Raw genomic sequence first — 18,616 nt, forward strand, 5'->3', positions numbered from 1 at the left:
CTTCGAGGGGGGTGCATGCAGCGAAAGAGAAACAGGAAATGTGATAGAAATAGAAATAAATGGCAGCATGATGAGTTGTTCAACATAAGGATGAGGCATATATTTAAAGAGGTCAAAAGTGAAGTAATGGCTAACTTGTTGATTGGTGCAAAGAAATTACAGTCCCTGCAATAGAGCCATAAAACCATTTACAGTTAACCCTTGGTTAATTTAGCTTGATTTATTTCTTATTTTCGAAGAACGCAGATGGAAATTCTGCAACCGAGCCAGGAAACAATTTAAGCAAACAATATTTGGAGTGACACAAGCCCTAGGCTTACAACTTGGCCATAGGTGCATGCACTGTATGTGCAAAAAAACTGATGGAAGCACGGGCACATAAACAGAAAGATGCCAAGCTCTGGAAGGCACGAGGTCATTGGGTTGGTGCTTTAATATACCCGGGGCAGTCCTTAACCTCTGAGGTGCTATGAACAAACAGACAGATAGCTGGAGATATACAAGGAAGGAATATTGCTGTGGGGAAATCAGGCCACATGTGGTATATGGGCTACTCCCTTTCATGGCTGCCTGAATATCATTTGAGCCCGACAATGACTTTGACATGCAATTGTGTTGGTTGAGGGATGGTCTTTAAGGGACCACAGTGCACTTTCCCCCAAAATAAGGGTCATTGAGACTATTAAATTTTGTTGTTCCACAAACATATAACAGCATGAGATGGGGTATAATCCATATAAAGTATTTTCTTTTTTAAATGTGTGGATGAAATTCAAATATTTGGCTACCGGAGAGCGCAATATTGATGAACTATTTGATTTTCGTACTTTTTCATACATAAGGAGCAATATGGATGCTTTTATTTGCCGTGCAATTACACTGACTTGCTTTGAGTGGAGCGGGAAAGGGGCTGTTGCGACAGTTGGAAACAAAGTTTGAATTTTGCTTCTCAATCTTGTGACTGTGTTATTAGAGCATTTGTTTTAAGTGAAATGTGTTCTGAAAATCTTGTCTTGTTAGAAAAATCTTTAAATAAGTCCGGTCATTTTTTACTTACTTATTAATACCCATGAGAACCCAGTCTACTAGAATGTATGACTTTCTATTGGATCTTAAGGGTTTTAAAGACATAAAGGCCCTTGTGCTGTATAAAGAGATCATATAATAGTTCCGGCAATAATCAGTGAAGTTAATTAGTGAGACTTTATGTGCAGTGCAGCAAATAGTTTGTAGAGATCTATGTTTTACTAAGGATAGTACAGCATAAAATTGGTAGGGGAAAGAAAAAAACCTCAAGAATTCTTAAACACTAATTGCACAGTATGAAATAAAATCACTCATTAGGTGCCTTGACCCTTTTTTTCCAGCTCCATCAATTAATCTTGAAAGTATGATGTATGATTAAAATATATCTTAAATGGAATTTTTAATCATCCCATTTAATTTGATTTGACGCCTACAGAATCAGTCTACTGAATGAAATCCATTTGGGTTGACAAAGAAAAGGATATTGCTTCATATTTCCAACTGAAAGAAAAAAATCTTTTAACGAGCCAAATGTATGAAAAGAAAACACCTCTTCATTCAGCATTTTTCTTCCCAAACATTTCACCACCCGTCAGCTTGAACCTCCCTCTTAATTGGTGTGAGCTCAAGCAGTTGTACACATGGGGGGTAAATATATACTTTTTTTTAACCCCTCAAGTAATGGGGTTCTGCATAGAAATTTAATCAGACTGTTGCTTTTTGTGCATTGCGTGCTTGGCTTTTAAATGGATGTTATTTCCAATAAATAAGGCTGCGGTTAAATGCAAAGGCCTTTTAAAGGCACTGATGAGCCACCAAGGAACTACTTGAGGCTACGCTGGGGAGAAGACATCAGCCGGGGAAATTAACAGCTAAGTTAAGACGGTGGTGCGCTATGAGACCATTTATAGTCTGTATCGTCCCCAAACAAGTGGAAGTGAACATGCATCAAATGTCTTAAAAAAAGAAACAGGCCTTTAAAAGGGAACAATCATAACAAAGTTTCAGAATTTAGGCCCAAACACACCTAGTGTGTACTTTATTGGCTTGACAGATTTTTTATTGTTTTGTTTTGTAAGGTTTTTGTTCCAGTCCACTGCTGGACTTTAAAATATTCTGAGGCTAACAAATAGTTTGCTTTTTATGTATTACAAAATTGCCATTTTATGTTTAGGTGAGTTGTGAGCGAAGCGATTTTCCAAGATTTTTGTTGCGTCCCAGGTCACTGAGCTTGTGCCCTTCCACTTTAACAAATGCTCGTATGTAATAATTCATGATCTTGAAACCAATCATGGTTGTTTATGCTTGAACTAACTTTGCATTGATTCATTCAACCATGATTGCCCTTTCACCTCTGTCAGCCTGGCAAGGATTTGTAGTGCTCTCCACTTTGGGATCAATGCGCACACGCACACACATACACGGTTTGGTGTCACTTTGGCGTGTATTGTAAAGATACAAGAGATACCGGCAATGGCATAGATTTTTACATTAATGCTTTCACACTCTTTGGGAGTATCTTTAGCTCACCCTGTGACCTAATCTGACAAATGCCGACATTGAAACATACAGATCAGGGATTGGCATTTAAAAACATATCCTTGAACAACTTTGAATGTACAAATCTTAATTGGTTTGTCCAGCACATCAGCACATTCTGATGCACAATTGTTTTTTTCCCAGGTTTTATCCTTTTAAGGAAAAGCCTAATAATGTTTTTATTTAAATAACAGTTATTTAAAAATATATACTATGACTCTCTGGAATTAATGTGGGTCATAAACAGCTTTCATATATTTTACTTGTAGTCAAATCTTATAGGTGAAGAATTTGTCAGGCATTTTAATTTATAAACTTATTTCCCCAAGAGAAACTATAGTCGTCATATATGCAACCATGTATTTGTCTACATTTATGTCGCCCAGCCTGTCAATCACTGATGATTCATCTTCCGCTGCTGGAAAACAAATATGGAAACATGAATAAAACATTAGATAAATAGACGTATAGCTAAAGCAAAAGTAAGTACTCATGTTTGAGTGAATAACAGGATCCCTTGCGACATTGAAATTGGGGCAATGACAAAACTCGAGATGTCGAAGCCTGAAAAGTTGGTTACAGTTTCAAAAGTGGACTATAAGAATTAAAAGACAAAATGTGGCATATCCTCCTGCCCCTTTCTACTTGTGTTACACTTGCGCACACCAGCTCATATCTTAATTACTGAGGCTTGATGGGTACTTAACCTTGCCTCTCGCTGCTTAGGCTAATGCAGAGAGGTCAGGAGTGTGCTGATTGGCTGGCTCACTGTCAACTCAGCCAGAAACGACTGTTGGAGCGCAAATGAGCAGATGAGCAAGGGGATGAGACACAGCCGCAAGGACAAGGGAAAGGAGAGACACCTAAAAGAAAATCTACTTTAGTACAGATGTGAATCAAATCTAGAAACTAAACTTTAATGTATTAATGTATTTTTCTTACTGCATGGTTGGTTTCAAATTATTTTCCAATGGAAGATAGTTTTTTTTATGCATGTCAGTTACATTACGTTACATTATGCAGTATTTCTCTTTTGTTATTTTTACGTTTTTGCCATTTTTCAGAAGTCCCTTTTACATCTCCAGGATCCTTATGGGGGCGTAACATCTCACTCTAAATTGTTCCTGCTCCAAACATCCCTTCACCACCTTCATGTTTGTGCCGTGGCCATGTTAGGACATAGTAGCCATCTACCCATCGTCCAGAACACCATCCGTCTTGACCAGTAGTTAGGCATCAAATATATTTTTTCTTGTGGGAATGATTTAAAGGTGACCAAAATAGAATTTATGCACAACTTAAACCCTTTGGACGGAAAAATTCTCAGTGACACAAGCAGCTTCAAATTCCTGGTTTGTGATAAGCTGTAGCTTATGAACAGCTGCTGCTTTTTTTTACTGTGATACACATTGGATGACAGAAAATTTCCCTAATAAGCTTTTATCTGAAAAATTCTGTTTGGTTTTGAAATGACACGCACGCTTATTTTAACAGTGCCGCTTAAGTTGTCTTGACATGTCAAATGTTTTCATTATTTTTACAAGGCAGTGGATTCTGTCAAGCTTTTCATCAGCAGAAATAAACTCGTCTTGTATAGAGAAACTAGTAAAGGTTCAGATAAAAACTTGAAAAATAATATTATGAACTTTCATTTTGATATTTGTTTGATAGGAATGAAGCATACAGACCATGATCTTTATATAGCATAGCATGTGCACCATCCTTTGCAGTATGAACTTGAAATATTTTTGGTGATAGTTGAACTATCAAATCATTCACAGGAAGACTTGTCAACCCTTTATTAATTCAGATTTAGTATATGTTTCTGTGAAACTGAATATTACTTCATACAATGTTTTGTCATAGGAAAACTACAGTGAAGAGAAAATCCTTGGTTTAACATTTAAGTTCACGACTGTGAAAATGTTCTGGTCAGAAGTTTAGGTCAAGTTACAAACTAAAACTTAAGAGGCGTTTGATTTATGAGCTTACATGATAGAAGCGACATTTGCTTGTTTCAGTGCATAATGAACTCGTGTGGTTCCCCACTAAGTATGTAATGCAAAATGGTTGGGGGTGTCAGACAGAGTCACTGAAAGGGCATAACTCTCATGTGCACAAACTTCTCTTAAAATAGAATTGACTTGAAACCCAACAAAACCCAGATCCTTGTTGATGTTCAGAATGCAATCTTACTGGCGTGCCAAGGGGATGTATCACTTGGGTTTTTTTTAGGAACGAGCAAGCCATTTTTCATTTTTTTTTCTTTACTGCAGTTCAAGAGATTCCTTTCAGATGTTTGGCTTTTGCACTTTAGATTTTCTTAGCGCATTGACATCTTCTATATAGGTCATGCACTGTGGTTTTGCCTTGAGTGGTTCAACATTGTATTTACAGTAAGGGCTTATCTAAGTCAAACTGATCAATTGAGTTAGACATTTAGTCTGGTCTAATTTGACTGATTCACCGTGTCCACTCAGCTGTTAAAAAAGTGTGTACAGCAGACCCCTCCTCACCATACATGCATACTGTACATACATCTATGCATAGGGTGTTACATCGCCATCCGTGACTATGTGCAGTATGTTTAAGGGATGTGGTTTGTTAATACCATCTGTGGGTGTGCATGGATGCGTGTGGTCTTCAGGCAATGGAGAGCAGCAACACAAAGTTGACGGGGGCTGAAGATGTTTAGGGCGCGATGCCAAGGAAATGGGCACACACACACACACATCCCTTTTCTTGTGATCTCATGGGACATCTGCTCTGGTCCGGGTCACTGGCAGCGAATGCTCGGTTGGGCTCAAAAGTATCGCCAAGGCAACCGCATCGCATAATCCCAATCCATTTCATCCCATACGGGAACTGTGTGCGACTAAACTGTGCTGTTCCCCTCGAGGTGATGAGACAATGACTCTGATGTCAGCGATGCCTATGGGCAGGGAGCAAGTATCGTATTGGAGGAATGTTGGGCCCGTTTTGGTAGGCGATGGTGTGAATTATGCAGGGGTACCTCTACTGTGTCTGTGATGAGAGTGTGAGTCCTTCATGACGAGCGCTGTCAAGAGAACAAGCTACTCGGCTACAGCTACAATGTCTACTGTCAGGCTTTCCTCGCTTCAGCAAGCATTTCAGCTTGTTTTACTCACCGTTTTGTCATTAAAGTGGAGCCTCCAGATTTGAACAGCCCTGAGGTTGAACAATTGGACAAACAACCAAAATATGGTTTTAAAGTTTCTCAACATCCGAGTTACATCGGCATATTGAACTGTGTTCCAGAAAATATTGTGAAACATCAGTTTATCTCAGCAGAGCTCAGTTCCATCAGGATAAATTTTATTGACTCTGCGTGTTTCCACTTTAGCTTGTAGTATAGACCAATACATATTTTTTTTTATGTTGGCTTAGCAACAACATTATATAGTGTGGCAACCGGATGTGTATGGACCTCAACTAAACTTTCAAAAACCTATTTGGCAACACCACTGTTGCAATATGCAGTGTTAAACCTGACTTGATCTTAGATTCATCCAAACTGATTTTGACAGAATAAAGCATTTTTTTTTTTTTAAATAATACTATGGTGGTTTGGTTTCGTTATGCCTTAAGGTGGCTGGTATTGGAACACTTCATGATTACCCAATTAATGGTCTGCTGCCAATGCCTAGGTAATGGCTTAATAAAAATAATGAATCCTGCTGCCTGTAAGTTGAATCATTATTTTACATAATCAAATAGTGTCATAAATATCAGTATCAAGCAGGGGCCTAATGGCATCTGGAATTTGGGAGAATATTTTCAAGTCAGACGAAACGTGTGACAGCCGTATCAACTTTTCTCAATGTTCTTTAAGTCGGCAGTGGTGTTGACGTGATAGCCCATATTGAGTAGAACCTGGATCTAGATCAGTGTCTTTGTTTCACATTCTTCATTTTTTTTTTCATTATACATGTCTAACAAGCATTTATAATTGTGCAGAAATAGATGTTGAAATAGAAGAGATGCTAAAATGATCCTGACTACACGCCGGTCATATCTTATAGACGTTTGCTTTCATCCAGTGTGCTTCTGCTCGTTTTGGCTCCGAATTGGTCGTTTGTCGTCTTTCAACATGTTCTCTGTTTTCTTTTTCTTTTCTTTTATATTTGCACACCCACCTCCTCCACCTCACTATCTTTGTTTTGCTGAAGAATACAAACACGCTGTGAACCAAAACACAACTGACAGTTTGCATCCACTTTTATTACTCCTCCTCCTCTGTCCTCTTAATTCCTCCCTCACATTCATGCACCCCCCCACTCCCTTCACCCCTCCCTTTCTACCTCCAGCTGTCAGGAGGCTTCATTATTAAAGATTCATAGTCGAGTCTGGGCTGCGCCTCCAAAAGCTTTTGTCAGACAGAGTGTCTCAAATCTTACTGCCACTAACTGGAGGTGACATGGAAACACTCCCATGCTCCCCCCACATACACATAAATGTGGAGGCTTCACCATCTATAGTTCTGCCCACTATGTTTTATTTAATTTGATCATTTTAGATATAATGCATATAAATAGACAACTCTGAAGTCACTTATTGCTTCCAGGCTTGGCCTTGAATTTTCAGCAGTTGTCAACTGTCCACATTGACAGTAGATACATGTGATATGCTGTGGTGTAAATAAACAATATTTGTGTTTTTCTATTATCCATCTGACATCAACGTTTAAGAGGATTTTAGATTCAGAGGGGAGCCAGTTTGACGTGTCAACTAAACTGACCTCTGAGCTGTTGCAATGTGTCATTTGTTGTCTATGGACGAGGCATCTTTCCAACAATGTTTTTAACCAATTTCTCCTTCATGGCAAAATTGTTATTTTATTTAGTATTATCATATTTTACACTATGGTAAAGAAAACGTTTGGTTATTTTGCTCTCCTTTTTAAATTAAAGTAGCAAAATGTGTCATCTGCCTTTCTTGTAGCAAGAACCCAACACTGACGGGTGAAGGCCTTTTAAGCATCTTGTCAACCATTTGAATGAGTAGATTAGAGGCTCTGAATTTTCCTTTCAAAAACAGTTTTTCGTGAAAAGTCTAGACAGGCCCGGTTATTTATGGCCATTAAGTTATTCGCATGTGTGTTTACCAGTTAGAATAAAGTCTTGTCAAACTGAGTGATGGAGGAGCACATTTTAAGTGTTCCTGCTGATCTGTAATTTTGTTGGGGAACAAAATTTTAATATAATATGTTCCTTCTTTTTTTCTTTTACAGAAAAGCCCAAGAGCAACAAAAAAAGGTGGTATTAGCCGGTTGTGTTCCACAGGCCCAACCTCGAATGGACTATCTCAAAGGGCTCAGCATCATAGGGGTATGTTTGCTAATAGTTTGCCTTTATTCTAGTGTACATTTGGCTATAAAATGTGAGTTTGAAGTAAAAGTCTTTCATTTTAATGATTGGCTTTTTTTTTTTGTACAAACCCACTAAAGATATCACGGGCCATTTTTAAAAGTCACTTGCAGCATGTTGAGTCTGGTTTGGTCTGTTCGGACCCCCCTGCTGTTTTGTCAATCAGTATCGCTCCCCAGAATACAAGACCAATACCACTTAAATAAACCTGGATAGACAATAGAAAAGAGGGCAAAGTTTTAGTTGTATGAGAAGAAACGAAAGAAATAAGATAATGAACAACTCAAATAGGGAGAACGGGCCATATAATGCCATATATTATATTAGATCTGAATGGAATTACGAATTTCAACCTCTGAAGCAACCATTGGAATAATAACATAGCGATCATTTTCATTAGATTAATTGAATCTGAGTCTAGACAGCAAATCAACACCCCCCTCATCTAGAATGATCAGTAATATTATACTATGACTATGTAATGAATCAGACCAGCTCAAGCTAAATTCCACAGCTGTCACATTTTGAAGAGTGCACATTTATGTATTGATAATGCTTAATAATGATGCAAAATTAGTGTTTCCTGGCAAATGAACATTCATCAAACAGAAGTACTTGCTCTTTAATATTCATAACCATTATTGGAGTGCTGTTACAGTTTTTCTTATGTTTCCATTTGGTTCATTAATTGTCCCAAAACAACATTTATTCCAACAATCTTTTGTGACTGTTATGAAAAGACTACATTGCAAACTATGGTTGTGTTCAGGCCTGCTTAGTTGAGTTCATATAAATCATATCAGGGGGAAATAAGCATTATTTCAGGTGAAGTTAGATATATTTTACAAATAACTAATCTTTTAACCATGCCTTTATTAACTCCTTTACCTCCAAGAAGCTATTTATAAATTTCACCAAGGAACTTTTGAAAAAATGAAAAAAAATAAACGAATGGCCAAATTAATAACTCAAGTTAAAACATATATGTGAAGTACTTTGTTGAACTTGTTGGTAAATTAAGCAAATGCTCTTGGTCCCTTTAAAATCTATTGTTCAGGAGTAGAGATTTTGCATTAAATGAATAATGCAGTTCCATTTAAGTAAACATGCCACTATGTAACGTAATTACATTCAAATCACATTCAAGTAGCATGTATGTATAATATAATTACATTCAGATAAACAAGCTTGTATCCGCGTACGCCTTCAGGGCGCGGCAGAAACATCTGGGAAGTTTGCCACTGCTGTGCATCTTATTGTCATGAAGAGATTGGATTTTGCATTGATACAGACACACGTGCACACGCAAACAGACAGACAGACAGACAGAAACCCGCGCATGCATGAAGGGGCACATATGGTAACAATCACGCACACTCTTTTCATGTGACCTCTTATCAAAACACACAACGGTAGTGACAGTTGGTGGTATATGAAAATCAGATTCAAAGTACCAGTCGTGCATTTTTGTTTAGTGAATCCTCTTAATGGCTAGGTGGGGGGTGCTTAAGACTGCTTTTGAAATAATTTGCTCTTGTAGTGTTCACATGCTCTACATGATTATGTGCCTTGTTGGTTTTGTTGTTTTGAGACTTTATTGTGAAATGAATGACAGTGTAACTGTGCGCGAGGTACACAGTCACGCAAGCCCACGGTGTTTCACGTCGCCAAACCAGACATGTCGCATCCTTTATCTAAGATGCATCACACATCTCCACGCAAACAAACAACAGCTCCGGCTTAGTAATCAGAGAATTACAAGAGATACATGGTGCACATCTTTTTGTACCTCTTGCATGTTCTTTGTTCTTGTTTTTGTATTTGTCCCACATATGTACACATTTCACACTGCCTACTACTGTTATCAAATTTTACAAGATAACAAAAAGGAAACCTCATTCCAAAAAAAACCCCAAACTTGTTTGTAATAGAAAATGTACATTCTGAATCAGTCGCTAATCAGTCACAGGCCACATATAGAGGTGAACAAACATTTACAAAATGTTAATGTCTGTATGAAAATAAATACCAATGAAATATAAAAAACATCAAGAAGCATGACACACTGAATGTGTCTTCTTAAGTCAGGTTTTATGCCACCAAACTAGTTTGTTGCGTGGCTTTTATCATATCAACACATTATACAATGAGTCCTGACCCACCAGTTGAGAATCGCAGATTTAAATTGTCCTTTGTTACTCCGTACTTTGTTGTTCAATCCAATCAGTTCATGCCAAATGTACAATCACATGGGGGCTTATGCTGCCACAGCCAGAACATTTATATGGCGACATACCGAGTACTTAATGGCCACTTAAAAACCTGAGCCGTATTGCTCTCACATACTGTTTTACAGGTGGAAAGTAAATGTACTGTTTAATGGCAAACATTGATAGGAACTCAACGACACACACACTCCCCACTAGCAGTTGATTGCCATATCTACAGTATATGCGAGCAATGCTGCAGGAATTCTGTAACATCTTGGAATTCTGGACATCTTCTTATCCACAATGTGCTGACTTGACATAGACACAATCTGATTTTATCAGTTTGAACTTGACTGTGCACAAACATGTCTTTGCTTTTGTGTATTTTAGGTCCAACAGATTGATCGAGTGGTGGAGGTGGTGGACGAGGCTGTTAAAGGTATTTAAATGTACACAGAAATACACCACTGTTTAATTCAGATTACCCCGAGTTTGTTGTATAAAAAATGTATTAGTCCGTTTTGGTTCTTTCTAAAACAGCTTGTCAAATGCTTTTTTCCGTCAAGGAAGACTGACTCACGTGTCAGTAATTACTATCTTGGCACCGCAGTACTCTGCTGTTAATGAAGGTCACACAGAGTTTATTATGAATGTCCACTAAAGCTGTCATACACCCCCAGCTGTTCTCTTCCAAAAACAACAACTGTAAAACAGATTGGCTTTTGCATGTGTGCCTGAGTGTGTGTTTGCACTGGAAGGTTCTTAATTAGGGACATCTAAATTTTACAGTGTAATCAACTCTAAATTGTCTGACTACACGCACTTACTGTATAGTATGCACATACACTGAACTACATCCAGAATAAGTTTTTGATATTACCATGTTTCCCCTCAGCATCTTTAAACATGTGATTCTTTTTACTCATTTGCCTTCTCATACGGTTCTCTATCTCCTCCTGCCCCCAGTATCATTACCGTTCTTTATGACCTCATATAAATCCAGAGCTGTTACTTCAGCTGAGAGGCCAGGAGACCTTTAAACTGGGGATTTGCCTTTTGTAATGGGAACTAAAATGCACATGCCAATGAATCGTAAGACGCAGTTCTTTGCTTCAACAAAATTGCTTACAGGTCTCTTTTCCACATAACGAAAACATTGGCAAGCTTTTATGAGCTTGTGTCTTCATGTGTGAGACGATCATTTCGGTTTGGGTCTTCGTTTAAAAGGAATATAACCGCCACTCAGTAAGAATACCCCGCCACAGTAAAGCTGTGTTTAATTTTACTGAATCTTTGAACCATAAAGCTTATGTTACAACCTGTTGTAAACGACTTGGGTTATCTTGGGTTGAGTTGCTGAGCATGCATGCAGTATTTTAACTTTATGTGTTCACATACATATTGTTGGATAGGGTAGTGAATGCGGTCAAAAGCTTACTTATCCAGTTTAGTTGTCTTTCACCACATGTTGATTTTCTTGCAAGCACAGTTTATGACCATGCAAATCCATTTTTTTTTCACTTATTTTTTTTCTCTGTTTTTCTGCAATAATGTTGACTTAACAATAAAATCTGAAAAAATGTAAGAATTGCTTTTCAATATGTAATTTTTGCCAATGTTTGGCAAAGTCACCAAGTAAAAGAAATCTTGGATCGTGCCAAGACTGAAATACATTTTTGATTGTCAGATGCCATAATACATATGTGTATCCTTTGTAGAGCAGTTTCAGTGTTTCAATTGGTGTTCTGATATTGATCTCTCCTAGTTGAGATTAAATCCTCAGATGATACCATTTCATCTGTTATTTTGAGTTTTTTTTTTAGAAACAGTTTAGATTCCGCCTGTACTTGTGTGTGTATGAGAGAGATCGGGGCACACAAGGTTAGCCGGGCTAATGCATCTACTTAGCTAGAGATCAGAGGCTATATAGCATCAATATGACCTCATGATGCGTATTTCACCAGGATAAACAAACTGTTACCGTGTTCCTTGCTAAAAATAAGATCAAGCTTAAGAATAAAGATATATCTGCGACAGAAACAAAGTTGACCCATTCACATCGATTTAAAATGGAATTCTGAATGATATTGTAAACACCATCTTTTGATGCTTAGTGACCTCGTATTTCGATGTGACAACATCAAATGCTGGTACAGAGGCTTGCTGCTGCTATGTGCTGCAGTTAAAATTGTTTTGGTTTTATAGAAACGTGGATTTTTTTTCTGTCGTTTTCCTTAAAAACACTACAAAGCCATGTCCCCTTATAATTAATTTAGCAGACATTACCGAGATATTAACACCGTTACAATTGTAGGTGTTGCTTGGGCCATTACATTGACAAGATAACCGATAAACATTAAACCCCTTTGCTCTCCTCGTCATCAGCCACCTTTGTCCGTTATTTCCAATGTTCCCCACCCTGTTGATACCTTCCAATCAAACAGCAGATCCACCACTTATGAGACGTAAGTCAAGAGGTCATCCTTTTAGCCCCTATCGCTGTGATCCAACCATCCATCTACCCGTCGGATACAGCTTTCATCTGTGAGAAATTCATCTTCTTGTCTTCTATCTATTCTTTTTTCCCATCTTTGCCGTCACCTTATAGGAGGCATTTATGAGTGGATTGATTACGTCAAGCCAAATTTATAGAGATGTGAAAAAGCAGGAACATTTGAAGGGTGGGAAAGACTAAGGCGTGGAGAATGTGGTTATCAAGTGTAGATATAGGATTGCCCACCAGAACAATTGAGCCCGATGAACTCTGTATTTTGAGATGAAAAATGGACAGCACTTTTCAATTTTGCCCACTTTGCCAAAATATTGTAAGCCTTAAATAGTTCATTTAAACTTTCCTGTGTTGATGCACTGACTGGATCGAAGAACTGATCGGGTCCAGCAAAAAAAACAACAACACAATAATAATAAATGATAGAAAAGAATATATATTGCTACATTGCCAGTCAGCTTTCTGGCAACAGCAGAAAGCCAAATCCGCAGCCAGTCCTACGTTTCGTGAGCGGAATTTTCTCATTTCCCAGCTTGTACTGGGATATTACGACCAGTCACGCCTCACCGATTGGCTTTTTGTCCTCCTCAGGGGCAGATAGTAATTTTTATCTACCAATGATAGCCATGCTTCCTGCCCTGAGCCCACCCTCCCTGGAGACTCATGTAAAGCGGATAGAAACAGCAAGACAATTCCATCCCTCAGCGCCTTCATCTCGCGCACATCTTTCTATAAGGCTATTAGATGCTTAGAGAGAGGAGACCACAGCATTCCATTTCGACACAATAAAGGTTGAACATCACTGACATTTAACTATTTGACTCAGTTATGGATTTTTATTTGTGCTCCTTGTATGGTGTGTTTTCTAGATAACTTTATCAATTTTTGTCATTTACAAGTCACTCTGTGTGCAGAATCCATTTATTGAAATGAAAATGTGTCCATATTTTCACACGTTAAGCTGAACGTATTTGTTTACCAAGTTGTGGGGATCGCAACTAGTTCAGTTTTCGTTAATGGCATAATTATAACTGCCTTAAAAAAAATGCATGAGCTTTCACCCAAAAACTAATGACAAGAAAGTTCAGGGTTTTCAGTAAGATTTTTATTGTGTTTAACATTAATATTTATAAATATTTAAAAACATAATTTCATACGTTCCTGAGGCTAGAAATTAAAGCAAGTCTGTTGTCTAAAATGCGTAATCATTGCAAACAGCCGATTACAAATATCCAGGCACCTTATTTTTGCTTGATTTCTATCTTTGTGGCCCCTTCTTGACAAACAAGACTATAGTTTTGTTGTTCAATGAAGAAATAATACAGTGGAGTGTATTGTATGTGGAACTTCAAAACCCGATGCAGGGTCACAATTTTCTGTTGAAGTGTGCAATGTAGATGTACAATGTTCATTCGCTTGATGTTCGGTGAAGAGTCTCCATCTGTATTTTTTTGTGATCGTCTACTCAAGTTGTGTGTTAATTTCTAACTAATGCAACTCAAGCTGATCAAAAACAACCAAACAAATTGGCACTGTTTGAAGAGAGGGAGACATTACTATTGCTTTAATTTGCCGCATAATTTTGTTTTCTGTTTTAATTCAGGTCATTCAGTTCGTCTTTTGGGCCAGAAGAAAGATGGAGGCCGGAGGCTAGGGGGAGCAAGACTTGACCTTCCCAAAATAAGGAAAAACCCTCTAATTGAAATCATCTCCATTAACACGGGGTAAGACGCAAATGATATACCGTACAATATTATCCAGCTCCCTTGATTTGAGTTTGTATGTGATTTACAACTTGACAAAACAAATTACACAGCTATCAATTGTGAGCAGTTCACTTTATCTCTGTTATGTAACCTCTTAAATAGTTATTCCATTGTCCTTAGTTGAAATGTAGAGTATTAGAAAACCACACGTTTACAGCGTCAACAATAATAGCAGTGTATTAAAAAAAGTGAAAAGCTCAGATTCATTATAATAGCTGCATTGCATCAAAGACATTGCCAATTGCATTACAAATTAAAACATGAAGAAAAATGTGTACAAAAAAAAAAAGGTAATGATGGTGTTCACAAATAGCAGTCCCTGCTAATATTTTAATTAGTTTTTTTCTTATGTTGCTACATAGACGTTGCTTTACAGCACTTCATTTCTCTAGAAGTATGGACTTGAAAAATATCTTGCAATCTAATTGCTAAAACAGAAATTTATTTAAAATGGTAATTTATGACAATTTAACTAACCAGGTCTGCAGCCACGCTCATATCACAACATTTTATGAACTAATTTCATGTTGCTACAAACCATGTCCTGTATTCTCAATGGGCTACTTAAAAAAGGGTTCGTTCAGACTAATTCCTCTGTGCTTGACCTTCACTAATGGCAATCTAGAAGCCATTCCTGTGCACATCCTCAATGTCCGTACATTAATGATGTCCATCACGAAGCAATGAGCTACCGATTGTAGCCACAATGCTTGCTTTGATTTCTTCAGCATCACATCATTTCTTTGTTTGACATGTTCTGTAAAGAGTTTTCCGCAGTTTAGTGGTCTTGAGACTTCATGCACTAACTTCATATTTATTTTCATATCCATTATAATGGAACATGAGGACTAGGGTACTCTTACCTGCCCTTGGGTTCTGGGCTTAAATGTATTACTGCCCAAACACAAGAGCAGCGAGACATTGTTGTTATTAAGAGTGTGACATTGATACAGCACAAGAAAATTTTCCATCTACAGCACATTACTATAAATGTCATACTTTATGTAATGTATAATTTAGAGCTTGAGTCACGTTGAATGGTGCTGTTTTTGCTTTCTGTAGTATGTATGTATGCATGCCTTTATTTTTTAAGGGGCCACATAAGCAAACAAGCAAATCCTCTTGTGTTTTTGTTATTTTATACTGGAAGTCTTTTAAGTAGGCTGTTGGATAAAGTGAATAGTTGCTGCAAATCCTTACTGAACATCTGCTTTTGTGTAATTTAGTCAGTCATTGGTGTCCCTAATTTGACCAGGCTTCGCTGATATAAAATTATATGTGAGAGAGACAGTGTGTTCTTTATGTGCTCTGTTTTTAGATAATCCATTTTAAATCCTCTTCTGAAGTCGTGACATCATTGGTGACATTTGTTAGCAGACAAAACAAGAGAGATCTTTGTGCAACGCGCAAATGCAGAGCAGACCCAACTCCTGCTGCCTCCTGCCTCAAAAGAGAATGTTGGAAAGATGACAAGAGTCATTAGAGGACTTTTTTCTTTTGGACAAATGTTAGATTGAAGCCTTGTCATAAAACAAATTCATTTTCATACATAGTTTCATGTTAATGTCAAAACGTTATTATAAATTGCATTTATGTTCTCATACGACTGCTATACTAAAATTTTTATACAAGTACATCAAAGCCATTTTGCGCTAGCTCGTGGACATTCAGACTTGGAGGTCTTGGGTACGGAGATGATGGAGGCAGTGTTTTGGCAGGTTGAAATAGATGTGGTGTTGAAAATATGTTGTTAGCTTCTTGGTCAGCTGGTGGACAGTCCCTCGGTACATGTTGATTTAAGAGGCACATGTGTTGATCGGACAGGACTATAAACTATAATGTGAGCATTAGCGTGTTACAGCAAATTATTTTTGTTATATTGTAATCCACCTTTACTTAAGCACACAGACTCTCAACGGCATCAGGGTGTAGTTTTTACACATGGGACAACCTCATGGAAATGTCATTCGATATTCCAACTGATTCACAATATGCCGTTCATTAAGTTGCATATTAATATCATTTGCATCTATTTAATCCAAATTCGATTAGCATCCCCCTTCCTATAAATTAGTTTTATTCTCACACGGGGGTTGGATAGGGTGCATTGAGACTGTTTTTTAAGGGTTAGTTAAAAAAAAAAGTATTTTGGCTAACACTCAAATGTCTTGCATAGTGTATTAAAGTAGCACTGGCAGGTTTCTTCTATTCTGACTATAATTGTAGTTTTAGGTCTATACAAACAAAGAAAAATAAACATTTTGTCCACTATGCCCACTCAATACATACATGTAGCAGTGCAAGGAAGTAAACATCCGACTACATTTGTTTTGGTCCTTCAAGCCGATTTAGCTGCTTCACTAACCAAAGAGACCTTCCAACATTTTTCCAAACTTTCATTGTTTTTCTTTTTGCTCCATTAATCTTCTTTACTGGTTGTGTTGAACAAATCATGCCAATGATACGTCTCCTTCTTTGCCCATCTGCCAATAAACATGCTCTAGCATTAATTAGATTATGTTCCTATTCAATTTTCACATGACTGTTGTTCGCAGTTCTTTGTCATCTTATTCTTGCAATCGCTCCTAGTTTTAGAACATTTGATGCTACCAGCCAAAGCTGGTCCTTTTGTACATGTGTGTGTCTGGACCTAGGGTCCCTTCTGACTGTGTGTGTGCGTGCGCGCGTGTCTTGCCAGTATCAACAAAAGTCACTTTGTGAGCAAGCTGAATTGGGATGCTTTAGCATCATAAACCAGGAATTTACAGCCACTCACACAGAATGGGTCATTAAATGTGTGTGTGTTGTGTGTTGCTGTTTGTTTGTGTGAACCATGAACCATGAGCCAATGAACTCCAGGCATTAAGAAAAAACTGCCATTTGTTCCACTGTTACAGCTCATTTCATTTCATTATGTGTCCCTTCCCTTCTCTCTATTTAGTTACATTTCTGGTAGTTATGATCTCTCACATTGCTATTACAATGCTAAAGTCTTGTCTGGTCTTCTGCCTTTTACAGCAAACCAATAACTTGTCATTATTTGTGTACTCCAGGCACGCAGGTAGATACGCGGGCAGGATATTTTCTCTTCATTGCAGTTGCTTTGGTGAACTTCCAGGATGTTCTGTTTTAGAAGCTGCAGTATTCTTTAAATAAAACTTTATTTATTGAAAAGAAAGTTACTCATTCATTCTCTCCTTTTATTCCTCCCCAATCTTTGAGTGTCTAGAAAAATAATTGTGATGACTCACCATGCCGAAATACACACAGGCATGCATTAAGCATGTAAATAAAGCCCCAGAGACTTATAAAGTGTTTTTGTGCAACTTTAAGTAGATTTTCTTAATGTTTGCGTTTGGTCATCAGGCCCCACAATTGTTCTGTGACTTTCCTCTGATTTCCTTCTGGCCTCCATAACTTCTTCGTCCACTCTCCGCGTGGACAAAGAACAATAATGGGTCTTATCAACCTTGCTGCTGACCTTAACGTAGATTTGTGTTAAGCATTGTGACCAAGGTGTAACAGTAACAGCTTTAGCCAGCTGAGAGGGGTAGGTTTGGGGTCACAGACATGGACATGTAGAGGAAAAACAATAAACCGACTCGAAGGGCCAGGGTTAAAACTCCCCTTGAAACAACAGCCACCACACTAATGTTCTCTCTGTCAGCGTTAGAATTATTACCTTGAAAAAAAAAAAAAAAAAAACTGAAGTAATTGAAAATTTGACACTTTGACCTGATATGTTGCAGAGGTATTGCTTGTTATCTTTTTAGCTATTGTGTCACAAGTCAGTCAGATAATAGAAAGGTTCTGTATTTTTACACACAATAGAGAGTAGAAATTCCATATTGTAAAGTCTTCGTATTTGTACACACCAGAAATTGTATTACTTTTGAGATACATTACTGCATACTAATAATCTGTCAATGTGAGATCATTTATGGCAAACAAGGTGTAGGACACAATATGTCTTCTAATGTCTTTTTACTCAATTTCAACATGTAAACTGAACTAAGACATTTGTAGAAATGATCTTCCCCTTTCTATCAGTTTTATTTCTTTTCTTTATCTTTTTTTGTTTATATGTTACTTGACAAAAAAACTGCACAACAATTCAGAGGACAAAGCGTTGCCTTGCATTATGTATTGAGAGACCTAAGCACACGTGGTTTATTTTTG

General features: G+C 37.6%; 1 protein-coding gene across 4 annotated transcripts in view; it reads left to right on the plus strand.

Annotated features, from left to right (window-relative positions):
- cdkal1 (CDK5 regulatory subunit associated protein 1-like 1) overlaps positions 1-18,616 on the plus strand; it is a 129,592-nt gene that overhangs the window by 30,431 nt on the left and 80,545 nt on the right. For all 4 annotated transcript variants that reach the window (XM_061289303.1, XM_061289302.1, XM_061289305.1 and 1 more), the window contains 3 exons: positions 7,817-7,913; positions 10,553-10,601; positions 14,275-14,395. In XM_061289303.1, coding sequence (XP_061145287.1) covers positions 7,817-7,913; positions 10,553-10,601; positions 14,275-14,395 — 267 coding nt within the window. The remainder of the gene's footprint in view (positions 1-7,816; positions 7,914-10,552; positions 10,602-14,274; positions 14,396-18,616) is intronic.

Source organism: Syngnathus typhle, linkage group LG10, assembly GCF_033458585.1.
Source record: "Syngnathus typhle isolate RoL2023-S1 ecotype Sweden linkage group LG10, RoL_Styp_1.0, whole genome shotgun sequence".
Taxonomy (NCBI): domain Eukaryota; kingdom Metazoa; phylum Chordata; class Actinopteri; order Syngnathiformes; family Syngnathidae; genus Syngnathus; species Syngnathus typhle.